General features: G+C 41.5%; 1 protein-coding gene across 3 annotated transcripts in view; it reads left to right on the top strand.

Annotated features, from left to right (window-relative positions):
- Positions 1-17500, top strand: part of LOC143028133 (uncharacterized) — a 26159-nt gene that overhangs the window by 7461 nt on the left and 1198 nt on the right. The window contains exons 3-5 of one of the 3 annotated variants that reach the window (XR_012966684.1): positions 3449-3608; positions 4311-4377; positions 14873-17500. The exon at positions 14873-17500 is cut by the window's right edge and continues 1198 nt beyond it. Coding sequence is in view for 2 of the 3 variants with exons in the window: in XM_076189771.1 (XP_076045886.1) it covers positions 3449-3608; positions 14873-14952 (240 nt within the window). In the remaining variant the exon portion in view is untranslated. Of the gene's footprint in view, positions 1-3448; positions 3609-4310; positions 9232-14872 lie in introns of those variants that run through there. The other 2 variants (XM_076189771.1, XM_076189772.1) reach the window with 2 other exon arrangements.

Below are 17500 nucleotides of genomic sequence, written 5' to 3'. Positions count from 1 at the left end.
CGTACATTGCTGTTGGCACAATCACTCCTTCATATAACCTCATCTTAGCATCTATTCCCAGATGTCTATTTCTCATTACACTTTTAATCCACCAAGGCATTTACTCGCTTCTCTCAATCTACATTCTACCTCCAAATCCACTCCTCCCTTTCTTGTCACATTCGCACCCAAGTATCTGAAACTATCCACTTCCTCCAGTTTCTCACCCTAAATGCTCACTTCCAGCCTACTGTCACTCTCTCCCCTTGTGCATCTCATCACCTTTCTTTTGCCCACATTTATCTTCAGCTTCCTTCTTTCACACACCTTCTCAAACTCTGTCACTAACTTCCTCAATCCCTCCTCTGATCCTGCTACAAGCACAGTGACGTCAGCAAACAACAGGTGGCTCACCTCCCACTTTTCTCCATTTTCTTTAATCATCTCGAACCCCTGACCCACTACCCTTGCATTCACCTCTCGCACCACCCCATCCATGTAAAGATTGAACAGCCAGGGCGACATAACACACCCCTGACAAAGTCCCACCTTTATCTCAAACCATTCACTCTCTCCATTTTTAATCCTAACGTAAGCACTACTACTCTCATAAAAACTCTTGACTGCTCTTACCAGCTTTCCTCCTATCTCATATATCTGTACTACCTCCCACAGTGCCTTCCTGTCTACCCTGTCGTAAGCCTTTTCCAGATCCATAAAAGCCCAAAAAACATCCTTACCTTTTCCTATAGCTTTCTCACATATGTCTTACCACAAAAATCTGATCTACACATCCCCTACCTGTCCTAAAACCACACTGTTCCTCACCAATTACTCCCTCTGTTCCTCTCCTAATCCTCTCAATCAAGACCCTCCCATAAGCCTTCCCAACTACACTTAACAAGCTGATCCCTCTGTAACTACTACACTCACACTTGTCCCCCTTTCCTTTGTAAAGCGGAACTATACAGGCACTCCTCCAGTCCTCTGGCACTCTACCCTCTCTTAAACAAACATTAAATAACCTCACCAGCCAGTCCACCATAACTGTACCTCCTTTCTTCAGACATTCTGCATGGCATCCATCCAACCCAGGTGCCTTACCTGCTCTCATCATCTTAACAGCTGCTTTCACTTCATCCTTACCTATTTCTCCTCCATTTTCGTCACTCATCACGGTCATTTTCTTAGCACTTCCCACTGCAACTACCTTTCCCTCCCTATCCTCCTTCACATTTAGCAACTCCCTAAAATACTCTGCCCACCTTCCTCTCACTGCCTTCTCTTCCATTATCATCTCTCCATCTGTACCTTTTACCTTTTCTTCTCTACTTGATTTGCCTCCTCTTCCTCTTTTAACTTCCTTCCAAAACGTCTTTTTATAAGTTTCAAAAATTTCTGTCATACTCATACCCCATTTCACATCTGCTCTCCTCTTTGCTTCCTTTATGTTATGCTTAACTTCCTTTCTCTTTACTTTGTACCGCTCATACGATTCCCTCGTCCTAATTTGTAGCCAATCTATGAATGCCTGCTTCTCTTCTACACGCTTCTTTGTTTCCTCATCCCACCACTCATTACCCTTCCTTCTATTTCCTCCCGCCCTCCTTGTTCCACACACTATCTTTGCACACCTTATGACTCCCTCCTTGAACCATCCCCATTCCTCCTCCACTCCCTGTTCTACTCTATCCTTTACTCTCTCCCACTCCTCAACTTCTTCTTATACTCATTCTCCTTTTTGTCCTCATTTAAGCAATTCACTCTAAGTACCGCTCTACCTTCTGACCTTTTCCTCTTTCTCCCCACTCTCTCTCCTTAGAACATGTACATCCTTAACTCTTCCTACCATACTCCTGGTCACCACTATATAGTACATTAACGCTCTATCTGCCACCCTTCCATCCACCACCCTCTCCCATGTGTACTTATGCTTGACTTTCTTTTTAAACACTGTATTTGCTATCATCAACTCTCTTTCAAGACACATCTCCACCATCAATTCTCCACTTCGATTTTTGCCTCGAACTCCATACTTTCCAATCACTCCGTCAATTGGTTCATTTCCTACCCTAGCACTTAGGTCTCCCAATACAACTAAATTGACATTTCTCCCTAATCCCTCTATGCACTCATTTATATCTACCCAAAAAGCCTCCCTTTCCTCTATGCTCTTCTCACTACCAGGCCCATACGCACTTACAAAAACCCACAACTCCTTTCCCAGCTTCACCTTCATCCACATCAACATTGATGAAACCTCCTTCCACTCCATTACCCGCTTACTTATCTAGTATAGCCACCCCTTCTCTCCCTCGTCCTCTCTTCACTCCTGAGTACCTCCCAGCTACACTCCCAAACTCACAGTTGCCCTTTCCTTTCATTTTAGTTTGACTCAAAGCCAGTACATCCATCTTCTCACAAACATACTACATATCTCTTCCTTTTTACTCTCATCTGTACCACATCCACGCACATTAAAAGACCCAAACATTAGGGTACTGGTTGGAAAACTCCCAGACCCTCTTATGCCTTTACTTTCTTTTTTTAGGAATGTCCCCCTTTTGGGGCTACAGGTAGTAGGACTCCTAATCCCATTCCCCGTCCCTTTTTTGTCGCCTTTTACGACTGAAGTGGAAATATGTGCGCGCACACACACACACACACACACACACACACACACACACACACACACACACACACACACACACACACACACACACACACACACACACACACACACACATATATATATATGTATATATATATATGTATATGTATGTATATATATGTATATATACAGTATGTATATATATATGTATATATATGTATATATATGTATATATATATGTATATATATATATGTATATATGTGTATATATATTTATATATACACGTGCATATATATATATATATATATATATATATATATATATATATATATATATATATATGGGGGAGCGTGAGGTCTGCATTGATTGAAGATCCTTTCATTCTTGTTCTCCCTCTTCTCATTCTACTTATTTTTCTTTCTTATCTTTATTCTTTTTCTCTTCTTTTCTTCTTATTCTTCTTCTCCCTCCTCTCATTCTACTTTTTTTTCTTCTCGTTGTTTTCATTCAATTCCTTCTTTTCACTCTTTTCCTTCTTTTTCTTCTTTTCCTTCTTTTTTTTCTCCTTTTTCATCTTCCTCTTCATCTTCTCCTTCTTTATCTTCTTCTTCATCTTCTTCTCCTTCTTCATCATCTTCTTCTCATTCATCATCATCTCCTTCATCTTCTTCTTCTTCATCTTCTTCCTCCTCCTCCTTCTTCATCCTCTTCCTCCTCCTCCTTCTTCATCTTCTTTCTCCTCCTCCTTCCTCCTCCTCTTTGTTTACTTTTGTCTAATGGACAACGACGATGCACCAACGAGATCCTCATCCCGATCTCCCCTCGATCACCCTAACCCCACCTCTCTTCCTCCGCAGGCTTGTACCGTCGGCGCCGACGACTGCGTCAAGCTCCTCCTGAAGGCGGGAGTGCAGGTGGACATCAGGGACAGAAACGACTTGACGCCGTCCATGTGCGCCCAGATGAACAACAACGATCATCTCGTCGACAGATTGGCTGAACATGAACAGCAGACGGGTGGGATCCTCATGTTCCGATAGAAGAAGAGGTGGAGGAGGAGGAGGTGGAGGTGGAATTGGAGTAGGAGGAGGAGGAGGTGTAGGAGGAGTAGGATGTTATGTAGTTTTTCTCAATATTGAACTATGTATATGGGCATGTGACCTTGCATGTATAGCATTGTATGTGTATATATATATATGTATATGTGTGTGTGTGTGTGTGTGTATGTAGTAACTGTGTGTGTGTGTGTGTGTGTGTGTGTGTGTGTGTGTGTGTGTGAGTGTGTGTTTGTTGTGTTTATAGTGAACGTCAATGAATAATTTTTATTATGCAAGCACAATAACTTTAGCGTAGTTCATAAAAACCTGGAATGTAATTCTTTTGTCATCCCTTTATTATCGCGCCCTTTACACATTTTGTTCTTGTGACAAGCTCCAGACGATTTGATTCACATGCATAGCTTAGGGGACTCCCTGATGCCTGACCGGGCTGGGTCTCGATCGCTAAAGTCATAGTTCAGGGAGTTACCTTAGTCTTATAATGAGTCTGTCCGTATCACAAGAGCATTGGTTGGAAGTGGTCTGCGGTACTTAAAGGATTACAGGCTTTGATTTATATATATATATATATATATATATATATATATATATATATATATATATATATAATATATATATATATATATACTTTATGTTCCGTAATTTCTTTTCCCCCCTGAAGAAGCGGCGTAAGGAGAGGAGGGTATTTGGCAACCAAGTACTTCCTTGCACGGGAAGTGATCGCTGAAGTAAGATTTTTTTCCTTTTATTTTATATCTTTTTCTGCACAATTGTCCGAGCTCGACACCATTATTGCTTCTGTATTTGCCTTTTTTCAATTGTGATGCGTCTTTTCACTCTCAGTTTCGTTGTCTTTGGTCAGTTTAAGCATTTGACTTGGAACATAAAATTTACAATTGGTGCATAACCCCAGCTGTGATCTTCGGATAAAAAGATATAGGAATTGTCAAAGGCGATGGAGACAAATGTATTCACTAATTTTCGTTGTCTTTTACCTTGAACGCAAAGTTTACAATTGGTGTATGATTCCAGCTATGATCATCGGATTTAAGCATTTGACTTGGAACATAAAATTTACAATTGGTGCATAACCCCAGCTGTGATCTTCGGATAAAAAGATATAGGAATTGTCAAAGGCGATGGAGACAATTGTATTCACTAAGTTTCGTTGTCTTTTACCTTGAACGCAAATTTTACAATTGGTGTATGATTCCAGCTATGATCATCGGATGAACTTAGCAATTGACGAAGGCGGTGGATACAAAAGTAAAAGGTATTCAAAGGGCAGCAGAAACATGACAAAGGTAATGAGGACAAATCTGAGGAGTACGCAATGGGGGAAGACGATGTAATAAAGGTATTCAAATGGATCAAGGGCTATAATAAGGGTGCTGCAGGCAAGGTCATCATATTAAGACAGCAGGGCAGGACTCGTAGTAATGTATTTGAATTTAGGTTTAAGAAGGAAATGGGTAAGAATTGGTATACCAACATAGTGGTTAACGAATGGAATAAACTTAGTAATATTGTAATGAGAGTTGAAACAATTGGTTGCTGAAAGAGAAAATTAGATAATATTTATAGATAGAGATAATCGGTGGTACGGGACGTGGAACTGTCTAGTGTAGGACTTATGGTCTCTTGCAGTCTATTCCATTCTTATGTTCAATAGAAAGATCATTGCTGGTAATGATATTGAAAGACAAGAAGGCAAGTTGGGTAAGAGGGGGGGAGAAAGCGAAATGGACGCCGCGAGATGGTAAGCGTTTAAGGGACCAGAAAGAAGGTAGGACGTAACAGAGAAGTTTGCAGGAGTGACGTGGCAGATGTTTGGGGGTAAGTTGTACCACTCATGCAGGAGGTTGGAATAGGCCATAGTTCAGCAGTGGGCTCCGAGTGGCTAATTTGTTGAACGATGGATTGTTTGAACGTAGCTATTGCTTCTAGTTTCATCGACCGGGAAGTTGAAGCCCCGCAGTAGTCGGCTTGGGTCCTCGGGAAAGGAAGAGGGGGAAGGGGAGGAGGGGGGGGAGAAGGAGAGGAGGAGGGGTAAAGGGAGGGGGAGGAAAGTATCTGTTTGTTTTTTGTTAGGAAGTGGAGCAAAGATGATCGAATTTGTATTTATGTATGAATGTGTGTGCATATTTACAAGTATATGAAGTATATGTCTATTGTGTGTGTGTGTGTGTATTTGTGTGTGTGTGTGTGTGTGTGTGTGTGTGTGTGTGTGTGTATGTGTGTGTGTGTGTGTGTGTATTTGTGTCACCCTATACCTTCACATGGTGCACTGTAATTCAAACCTTTACGCAGCCTATTGTACTTCCTTTTCATTTTATTTTGTGTAACGCTCTGCGCTCCGTCACCTTTCCCCGTGCTACGCGAGAGTTGATCCGGCGGGACATCGCGTGGGAAGTTGAGGGTGGGGAGGTTGGGAGTGTGGTTGGGGGGTGGGGGGGTGGTATTCTGTTAATGCGTAGTAAGTTGATCGTCCTTGTAAAAGGGTTATTACATTGGGCCATTTTTTCTCGGACATCCTACCTCCAATCTCAATTTTGATAACTAGAATATGACTTTATGTACAGTCACTTAGTTCATCGTTTCAACTTTTCTGTATATAACGAAAAGATAGTTTGATTTTTGGAGATTTGAAAAATGAAATATTGTAGCTGAAGTCGTTTTTACTCGAACGAACTCTCAACTGTCGGCACTTGTGAAGCCCACTGAAGTCCACGGAAGCCCAATGTGAAAACACTGTAATATACTCACGAGTTATTATATATATATTTTTTCCGCAATATTCCAGTATCACCCAAAAATAGGTTTCACTTCTTTCATCTCTGCATTTCAAAAATATATTTTTTCTATGGAATGGATAGGTTAGGTTAAGTTAGGATATATTAGACAATGTACATTTCATGTTAGATATCTGTGCTTGCGTGATTCTGGAATTCCCTCTTTCAATGTTTCAATTCACTGTATGTCAGAAAGATTTCGTAAACGTTTGAATACAAGTTAGATATACACAGAACGTTTTCTGTGTATGAAATTCAGCTTCGAAGTCTCTCTTCGCACTTAAAAGTTCCTCGTATGATTTGTTTCGCACTTTTTTGTGTTGTTATCGTTAACGCGTCATCAGTCATGCGCTGGTGGCGTCAACGGAAGCGTGCATCTCGCATTCGCTTATGGGTTCGAATCTCGCAATCCTCTCCGATTCCTACCAATGAGTGTTTATTACCTGCCCCACAATTCCTGAAACGTATAATAAGGCAAAGGTGGCGGCTTTAACCGCAGCCACTCAGTGCCTCCTGGCATAGGTTCCTCTCCTCCTCTATCGGTAGAACATAATGAAAGAGTTGATCTCTGCACTGGATGAAACGTTTAGCAAACTATACGGAATGTCAGTGTTTGGGGTTAACTCTCTACTCTGTATACAGTATGTGCGTCTACATACATACATACATACATACATACATACATACATACATACATACATACATACATACATACATACATACATACATACAGTACAAACACACTTTTCACATGCATACATTTCTACACATACAACACATACCCATGTGCGCACTTGTTCACTCTGGGTCATCATTTCTATCTCGTAATGCTACGTTGAGGATGGAAAACTGAAGCGTTGTAACGGGGTGTGTTCTTTTATACAGGGAGAGGATGTGTGTGTGTGTGTGTGTGTGTGTGTGTGTGTGTGTGTGTGTGTGTGTGTGTGTGTGTGTGTGTGTGTGCATGTATGTATATATGTGCGTGCATGTATGTGCGTGCATGTATGTGTGTGTGTGTGTGTGTGTGTGTGTGTGTGTGTGTGTGTGTGTGTGTGTGTGTGTGTGTGTGCGTGTGTGTGTAGATGTATGTGCGAGATTGCATGCATGCAGAAACTAATGCGCATTTGCATGTATGTAAATCAACCATCATTATTTTTTTTTTCATAGCCAAGTGCATGCCAAGGTCACACGTGGACTATATAAGGTCATACGTGGGCAAAAGACATTGATAGAGACCTCTTATAATCAAAAGACAAGTCTCAACACCACACGTTGAGACTCTTGAGAGACCCCTTGTTATGTCCACGAAGTCTTCCTCTCAGTCTCATTTTATGCCAAGTCTTGTTTCATTTTTTCAATACGGTGCATTAGTCTGAGCTTTGCATTCCAGATAAGAAGAGATGATATATGTTTTTTTCATTTAGAATGAGACGGATTCCAACGCAATGAACGGGGTTTTAGTCGGTAAAGAATTCTTTCAGGTTGGGGGTGTGGTGGGGATTCGTTTTTTTTATTTTTTATTAATTTTAAGAAAATCAACAATGTACGTGTCCGTATTGAAGGATTGATTTATTCCGTATAAAGAAAATACAACACCTGAATTAGAAAAAAAATATATTCGATATTCATTAACAAATATTGCTTTTTCATAGTTTCACAGAAATGATCATAACTTCATTCACTGACTGTACAGTTAGCTTCATTTGTGAGTACTACAGCGGCTGATGTCTCATTCATGGAGAAACTTATTGTATATGCAACTCATAAATCAACAACATAAGGTCGTCTCTTACGACTTCGTAAGTACATTTGTTACAATGAGCACACCGGAGACTGTTGTACTCAGAAGTGAACGCAGATGTACAAGTGTACAGAAGAGGGCTCTCACCTTGTGTACATACTGTAGATAGTATCCCATGTATAGATAGATGTTACTTGTTATATTTTGTAGAAAATACTGAGCTGGTGTTTCAGAGGATGTTGTTTTGTAGAAGCTTGCCATGTATATTTATGCTTTGGTTTGTATGTGTATATGTATATATATATATATATATATATATATATATATATATATATATATATATATATATATATATATATATATATATATATATTTATTCTTGCACCAGTTATTTGAAGAGTAGTACTCTCTCCTTAAGCACATTATTATTATTATTATTATTTTGCACCTCGTATTTTAATCTTTGTTTACGTTAAGTTATGACGTCATATTTAGTCTTGTAAGGTCACGTGGCTGTCGGCAGGGGAATTTATTCAGTACAGGGGCGGGGCCCCTGGTATGAACGGATCGAGACCCCGCCCCTATGCTGAATAGATTCACCTGGAGCGCGCGCGCACGCACACACACACACACACACACACACACACACACACACACACACACACACACACACACACACACACACACACACACACACACACGCACGCACACGCACACGCACACACATACAAATAGAGTAATCTGCGCTCTCATTTGGATGGGTGGCAACTGTCGATCACAAGACCAGCGTGTGATCCAAGACTGATGAATGCCGCGTACAGACACGTTCGTACCTATACAAGTTATGCACACAGACCAACAACTTTGCACAGACATGTGGAATCTTGTATTTATAGTCTTTCAGTATCTCTTGCATACATTAAAGAGATGTCTTTTAGTAGATGATGCATGAGTACATTCGTGTTTATTCTTAGTTATTGTTGTAGTATATATATATATATATGGTAGTTCATACACAACGGGAGATTGAAGGTAAAGTTGTATATATATTTTTTGTTTTATTATCCTATTATTTGTTCCTGTTTCACGCAATTGTAGCATTTCGCAAAGCTTTGTTGTTTTTCTTGACATTATCTTCCCTTCTACCTCACATTTTTTTTCCTTGCAACCTAACATTTACCAGATGTTGCTTTTAAAAAAATCTATGTCTATTATGCAAGATGGGCTTTATGTCAATGCTGATGATGATATGGTTTAACGTCACAAAATCCTTCCTATCGGGAGGCTAGGACGGTGCCTCTCACAGAGGACTTTGTAGCGTGGGATTTAGTTAATCATGCCCTTGGTTCACCTTCGCCGATGGCAGAGTTCGAACCGCCATCCCTTCGACCTTCACCGCAAGTAACGACGTCCTAACATGCTCGGCCAGCGAGTTATATAATATGAAATATATGGCATCAATGCTATTCTTAAAAAAAAAAAGAGGGGGGAGGTGATAATTTTGGTCTCTATACGTATTCGATCCCCCCCACTCTCGATCCCCACACTCGATCCCCCCCTACTCTTGATCCCCCATCCTCGATTCCCCCAGTCTCGATCCCCCCACCCTTGATCCCCCCACTCTCGTTCCCCCCACCCTTGATCCCCCCAGCCTCGATCTATCCATTCTAGATCCCTCCACCCTTGATCCCCCTCCCTTGATCCCTCCACTCTCGATCCAAACAAATGATTACAAAGGAGGATCATACCGACAGGAGACCTTTTGGTCCATAACTAGGTCGGATGCGAAAAAAATCATAATAATTATAAATAAACAAAAATTATGATATGATAAATAGAAATAAAGCAAATAATAAACGGACAAATAATAACAAACATATAAACAAATAATATAAAATAAATCGCAGTCATTACAGCATCTTGCTTAGGTATCTATTTAAATGAATCTTAAAGCTTCGAACTGAACTACATTGCACTGCCTCTGCAGGAAGTTTATTCCATTCATTAACTATACAGTTGGCGAAGTTGTTTCTACCCACTTCCAAATTAAATTTATTTCCTGACAGTTTGAGACCATTATTTCTTTCAGATTCTCATTCAGTGTGAAAATTTTGTCACTTTTGCTCTTGTCAATTCCCTTTAGAATCTTAAAGACCTGTATCAAATCTTCTCTGAGTCTACGCTTTTTTAAAGGAAAACAGATTCATATGTTTTCATGTTTTAGTCGATTTTCGTATGATTTATTTTTGATATTTGGAATCTGTTTTGTGGCACGCCTTTGTACTTTCGGGCAATCAGTCCTAGAATCGTATTTGCTTTCTCAGAGGCTGAAATACACTACTTGGATGATTTGAGATCGTTACTGATAATTACGCCGAGGTCCTTTTCACTATCCACTTTTGTTAACGAATTTTCAAACTTGTAATCGTACTTACTGTTATTTTTACCTATGTGGATAACCTTGCATTTACTTGTGCTAAATTTCATTAGCCACTTTTCAGACCATTGCTGTAGTTTATCTAAATCTTCTTGAATATCTAATTGATTTAGGTGATTATTTGCCATTCCGCAAAGTTTTATATAATCAGCAGATTTGGAGATAATATATTTTAGTCCGTGGTCTATATCATTTATATAGACTAAGAATAGAAGTGCCCAAAATCCCTTCACCCTTGATCCCCCCATCCTTCGATCGAAGATATCGTGACGGGGGGATCGAAAGGATTGTAATGAAGAGAATGAACGAGATGTAGGACTGAGGCAGGGATCGAAAGGTGGATCGAGGGAGGACTTACGGGGATCGAGGGACGACTGAGTGTTGGAATCGAGAGGTGGGTCAAAGGGGATAGGTGGATCTAGAGTGGATCGAGAGGGAGGATTTGGGGATCGAGAGAGGGATCAAGAGAATGAAGTGGTCGAGACCGATGTTTGAGGCAAGGATCGAAAGGGGATCGAGAGATTGAAAGGAAGAATCGAGAGAATCGACAGGGGGATCAAGAGGGAGGGATCGAGAGTTGGATCGGAAGGGATAAATGGATCTAGAAAGGGATCAAGAGGAAGGACTGGGGGAAGAATCCAAAAGGGTTGTCAAAGGGTTAATAGTGGCATCGGTAGGTGGATCAAGGGATCGAGAGGAGGTTCAAGAAGGATCGAGAGGCAGAATCAAGTGAGGGACCGAGAGGTGGATCAATCCTCTCGCTCCCTCTCCCGTTTGATCTCTCCCTCGATCCCTTTTCTTGCTCGAGAGGATCGAGGGGAGGTGCGAGAAGGCAAATCGATTCTCCTTTCGCTCCCCACTCTCGCTCCCCGCTCTCTATCCCCCTCTCGCTCCCCGCTCTCGATCCCCCTCTCACACCCCCTCTGAATCCTCCCTCTCGATCCCCTTTTGCTCCTCAGTCTCGATACCCCCTCTCACTTCACCCTCTCGATCCCTCCCTCGATCCCTGTCTCTCCCCTTCGATTCCCCTCTCGATCCTCAATCGATTCCCTTCTTACTCAAGAGGATCGAGAAGATCGTAAGATCAAGTGATCGTGATGGGGGATCGAGAGGATTGTGATAGTGGATCAAGAAAATCGTGAGGGGGATCGAGACAGATCAAGAATGGTTCAAGGAATCGTGAGGAGGGATCAAGGGATCGTAAGGAAGGATCGAGAGGATCGTGAGAGGGAACGAGAAGGGAATCGAGGGATCAAAAAAGGTAAAGAAGGGAGAGGATCAATGGAGGGATCGAGACGGGAAGGGTGTCTTACCTGTCTACATGTACACCGACGGGTTAGACAGTAGTTCCATGACTTAAACAATACCTGGATCTCCCGAGTCCATTGCCTCAATCTTCACTTGAATTCCTTGCCATCCTCACTGCGTTATATGCTGTCCGCAACCCTCCCCCCCCCCATCCCGTGCATCCTATATGACAGCGTTCCCCAACCTTTCCAACCTTAGCAGCACCTCCTGTAGTCAGGTCTAAGTAGTCCAACACCCCCTAACTAATATCTTATAACTTGAAGGATAATAGAAAGTGTATGTATGCTCGATTCCCAACACCCCCTATCATTGATTTCGGCATCCCTAGGGGGTGCTAGTACCCCAGGTTGGGAAACGCTACTAGATGATCATATCAGACCGACGAAGTACCCTACAAGCAATCTCCACCACTCAAGTCCCACGACACACTGGATCACAAAATCCATTCATGGATCTTTCATATCTTTATCCGCTTCAACTCTATCCTTCTACTGGGTGCCAACTCATGTGGGTATACCTGGTCATGAAGGAGCAGATAAGGCAGTTCGGAAGGCGGTATACGCCCCTACCAGCAGCAGAATGCTACCAGTCCTTCCATCAGCAATGTTTAACATATGGCAAGGACCTTGGGAGCAACACCCATGGCTCTCCTGATACCAACATAACCGATGTTTTGAAATAGCACTATAGTGTGACATACATACATACATACATATACCAAGGCTTTTTCCCCCTTACAAGGGAGGTAGCCAAAAAGGGAAAGGCATAAAATAATTTCCACCCATTCCATCCCTGAATACACTCCACACCCCTCCACCCTCCCTCTTATCTGAGCACCTCCTGGATGACGGGTCATCCCTGCACCTTGTCCACTGCCCTGGGTCAGAAGCAGTGTCGCAAGACACAGCACATCCACAGCAAGGCCGCTTCATTAAATCGGCGACCCCCCCCCTCTCCGTCCCCCCATTGCATAAAAGGAGAGGACGGGGAGAAATCCCTTCGGGCTGCGTCAAATTTTGCTCACACATACTACCTCACCCCCCACCCCCAAGATAGTGTGACATACGTCGTGATTTACTACTAGCCATTTGCCAAATCAACCTCATTACACACCTCTCTTATTTCCGATCTGTGCGCTATTTGAAATTGTTTCTTTTTTATATTCTGTATGTAGTAAAGGGAACTGTATAGTACAATGAGTATCACTCTTTAGGATTACAGTAACGATTTCAATAGATTCCATGACACGTGGCAACAGCGCTTTTTCCCCGCCATGTTGCCATGCCGAGGTGTCACAGGTGGGATGGAACATAGGTAATCGTTGTACCATGACACATGGCAACAGCGTTTTTTCCCCGCCATGATGCCATGCCTAGGTGTCACAGGTGGGATGGGGCATAGGTAATCGTTGTTATAATCCCAAAAAATGACATTTATTGTACTCTGCAGCTTCCTTTACTATATGCAGAATATGAAAAAAAAAATAGCAAGTAGATGGGAAATAAGAGAGAGGCATGTACTGTATTATGGTTGATTTGGCACGACGTATGCCACACTCTGAACGGACTCTTTGGAGCGTACATCTGAGAACAGGACATTCACATGGTCACCACATGATTAAAGATGCTACTGAACTGTTTGATTTACATAACACCCCTCAACATCAATCTACTCTAATTCACCCTCTCAAACAGCAATGGTATCAACTTCTGTGGGGCAAAACACCGACAACTCTACAATCTCTCCACAACTTCCTATAGAAAATAGTATTACTAGCCAAATTATAAATACCCTCCACTGACTAAACCAACACCTGAAATAAGATAACGCAAAACAGTAGTGTGAGATTGGTCACTAGGATAGAAATGCTGGTAGGTCTAGATTATAGTCCATAACAACAGTAGGGTTACTTAATGTGGCGGCACACTAGGCTTTTCTCGCTAGCATGCTATTTGCTTTTAATACTTCGCTTGAATAGAAACGACTTCTGTTATGCCCTTTTGTTTTTCAAGTTTCCAAATTTTAAATTACTCTTGTCATGTAGTGAGAAGGTGAATGGCGAACTAAGAGAAGTGAAACCTATACGATTGTTAGACACATTGTAAGTCATTTCTACTCAAACGAAGTAGCAAAAGCTAGTAACATGCTATCGAGAATGTGCCACAACCTTAAGTCATGTAAGCTGATGCTGAGTTGTTACTGCCCATTCTCGCCAATCCCGGTGTCACACTGTACGGCGGCGCCAGATTAGGTTTGCAAGTTCAATAAGCTTAATAAAATCACCTGGCGACAGCAGCCAAAACTTTATATAACTACGACCACCATCTCCCCCTCCCCTGATTAGAATATTATCATAACCTTTCCAGTGTAATGACTCACAAGGGAGACTTTGCAACGGCGGCGCCGGACAGCGTGACACCGGCTTAAGGGCTTCCAGAGATCACGATGTCTTAACCTCCTCCCCCCCTAACCACCACCATCATACACCATCGCTAGGGGATTTGTGGGTATTAGCTGGAAGTGGGTATTAGTTGTTGTAATTGGGAGAGACGGTGACTGCACATACTCAGCCACTTTCTTGGTGTTAGAGACATCAGTTTGAGGGCCCCTTTTTTTCGAATTCCATTTCTGGTTCTTGCCTTATTGGGAGATATGATGGAGAGGGCTCCAATACCTTAAAAGGGGATTTATAACGAGGAATAAAGCCCTAGTCTTCGCAGGACACTAGTACTTGGAAATAGAACAGATTGTACATGTTTGTATATGTAATTATGCATATGCTTTATAAAAGCTGCATGTGCTTAGTACCTGTACATATGACTGTTAACATCTGCATTTCATGAGTACGTGTGTGAACGTTTATTTCAGTGGTTTATTGACATGCAACAGGCTTCTTCATTTTTTTTTCGTTTCTTTTGATTTTCTTTTTTCGTGATTTTTTTCAGATATAATGCGTTATGATTACCTTGGAGATCGAATGTCTAAAGATATCGATACAGATGCCACTTCGATTTCATCTGGTTAGGTGCTGTTAACCTGCCACCAAAGACTTCTCTGTGATAATTGGGAATAGAAGAGGAACAGAAAAAGCCGCTGAAGTCGACCTACTAAAAGAAAAAGGGTAAGAAGTCCTGAAACCAGTCTACGAAAAGAAAAAAGGGGATCGGAGCCCTGAAGCTAACCTACGAAGAGAAAAAGGGGATGAGAACCCTGAAGTCTACCTACGAAGAGAAAAGGAGGCTAGGGAGCCACAATTTACCTACAAAAAGAAAACAAGATCAAATAAAGTAAAATGAATAGATAAATAAACAAGGAAGCCATCTCGGCACTAAAGACTATTCGCTTCCTCGGCCTTACTACCAAAACCCCAAATTCATTAGCTCTTTCTTGAAAATAAATAGATTAATAAATAAAGGTGACTACGGTTGAGCATTAGAACCAATATATGACTCGATTTCATAGAAAACGGAGCAGGGGGAAGCGAATAGTTTAGTAGTCGTGTGTGCAAGTTAAGGTATATATTTTTTTTGCACACAGACAGAAGCTTTAATTTACATAACTTGCAGTATGATAATAGATCTCAAGGCTTGATTCTCAGTCGCAGTAGGCTTTTTCCTAAGTGCATTCCTTATATTCACCGCTTTATATTAAGATGTTCGTACAAAGTTATATTATTTCCCTTTAATTTTGTTAACACTTAAAACACTTGCTGATTTGTGTTTAATCAAGCTATGCATTCAGTACTCAGTCATATCCCCTCAAAAAAGAAAAAGAAAAAAAAAAGAAAAAAGAAAATCTTAGATTATGGAACGTCTAGTGAATGGAGAAAACTAGACGTCCGTCCTATCATCTTGCTTCCTAGAGTAAACTAGAAACATAAGCACACATATACATATACACAATACATATACATGCAATAAAAACAATAGAAACGTGTTTTCATAAATACTTTCGTGTAATAACATCTTCAGTGCTATACGCATACATATCTACCTTAAGAAACTCCATGTGAAGATGGAGCCATTATTAATGCGACGTTCCGTTTGTTACAGATTTATCAAGTGCATGTACTTGATACAGCTGAAACAAGCGAAACCGACTCCGTCTTCGCATGGCATGGTGTTTCATCAGATAGACTTGTTGGCAATTACATACACATATGCATATGAATATACATATACGAACACGTAAATATATACATATACGTGCACACATACACATAACCTATATCTACATGTACATCTAGGTTTACATACACTTATTTGTGTCATAGGTACGACAGTTCTCTGGGACACGAAGCTGTGCCTATCTCTGATGCCAGTAGGCCATTTAGCAAAATCACAAGACCAATAACATGTGATAAGTACTTACCTCTTGCCCACCCTTATGGCCGGCGAAGTCGCTTCCACTTGATAACAGATCGCTTTCAGTACCTCCGTCTTCGCCGTTGTCAGTGCCTCAAAGACAGTTAGATCCTTCACCTTAAAGTTCTTTGTCAGTTGCCTTCACCTCCACTCCCTCCACCATAATCCTCCTCTTCTTTCTGAAACTGCTACTATTGATGTTTCTTCTACTTTTCTGCTCTTCCTCCTGTTCTTTCTACGGCTGCTGCTGTTCGTTCACCTGCTCTTCTGCTCTCCCTCCCTTTCTTCCACCTTTTCCTCTGCTATTGTTCCTGTTCCTTCCACTGCTGCTGTTCCTGCTCTCCCTGCTCCTCCTCCGCTTCCTCCTCTTTCTTTCTTGGCCAATCACAACCTCTCTGTAAGCGGCGCAGATCCCCCTTCGTCCAATACGCGTCATTCAAGAGCTACCATGATTGTTCAAGAAAGAATAGGGGCGTGTCTTGTTTCGCTTGAGATCGCTGCGGCGCCTACAGGTAATTTGATCTCACTTGCCGCACAATTTCTTGCGCGTAAGAAGTTAGATTTTTGTTGAAATCATTTAATAATGTATCTGCCAAGCAGAATCGTTACCCGTGGGGTAATTCTAATTCTAACCAAGGAACAGGGCCCTTTCGCACGATGACAATGTGGTGGAAGGTGTGGAGGACGTGTGGAAGGTTACATCTGAAACCAATGGTGGCGGCTCATTAGGCATTTCTAACTAGCATGTTACTTACTTTTGCTACTTCGTGTGAGTAGACAGGACTTCGGTTACGATCTTCTTTTTCATATTTCTAAATGTCGACTTAGTCTTGCATCTTATAATGAGAAGCTGAATGACGAATTAAGAAGTTAAACCTATACAAATGTAAGCCACATTGTTGAGATGTTCTTACGGAATTCTAGAATGTTGTAACTGTAGTTGTTTCTACTCGGGCGAAGTAGTAAAAGGAGGTAGCATGCTAGTATCGCCACCTTGATGTAAAGATGTGGTGGCGTCTTCGTGGTGGATTCGTGTGAAGAGGCCCTAGCTCCTTCATTACCTAAATGGTCACTTCAGGCTGAATAGGAAAGACAGACGACAGACAGATTAAATAGATTTTTATCTAATCACTTTACTATGGTGATGTTCCCTCTACTCTTCACTGTCGCCAGTTGGTCTTGATCATCTTGTTCGTCTCATTTGATCCC

The sequence above is a fragment of the Oratosquilla oratoria genome, chromosome 9, assembly GCF_046742065.1.
Source record: "Oratosquilla oratoria isolate Oo_2021 chromosome 9, ASM4674206v1, whole genome shotgun sequence".
In the NCBI taxonomy this organism is placed as follows: Eukaryota; Metazoa; Arthropoda; class Malacostraca; order Stomatopoda; family Squillidae; genus Oratosquilla; species Oratosquilla oratoria.
The sequence above is the reverse complement of the archived record's forward strand: the minus strand, read 5'-3'. Positions and strand labels throughout refer to the sequence as shown.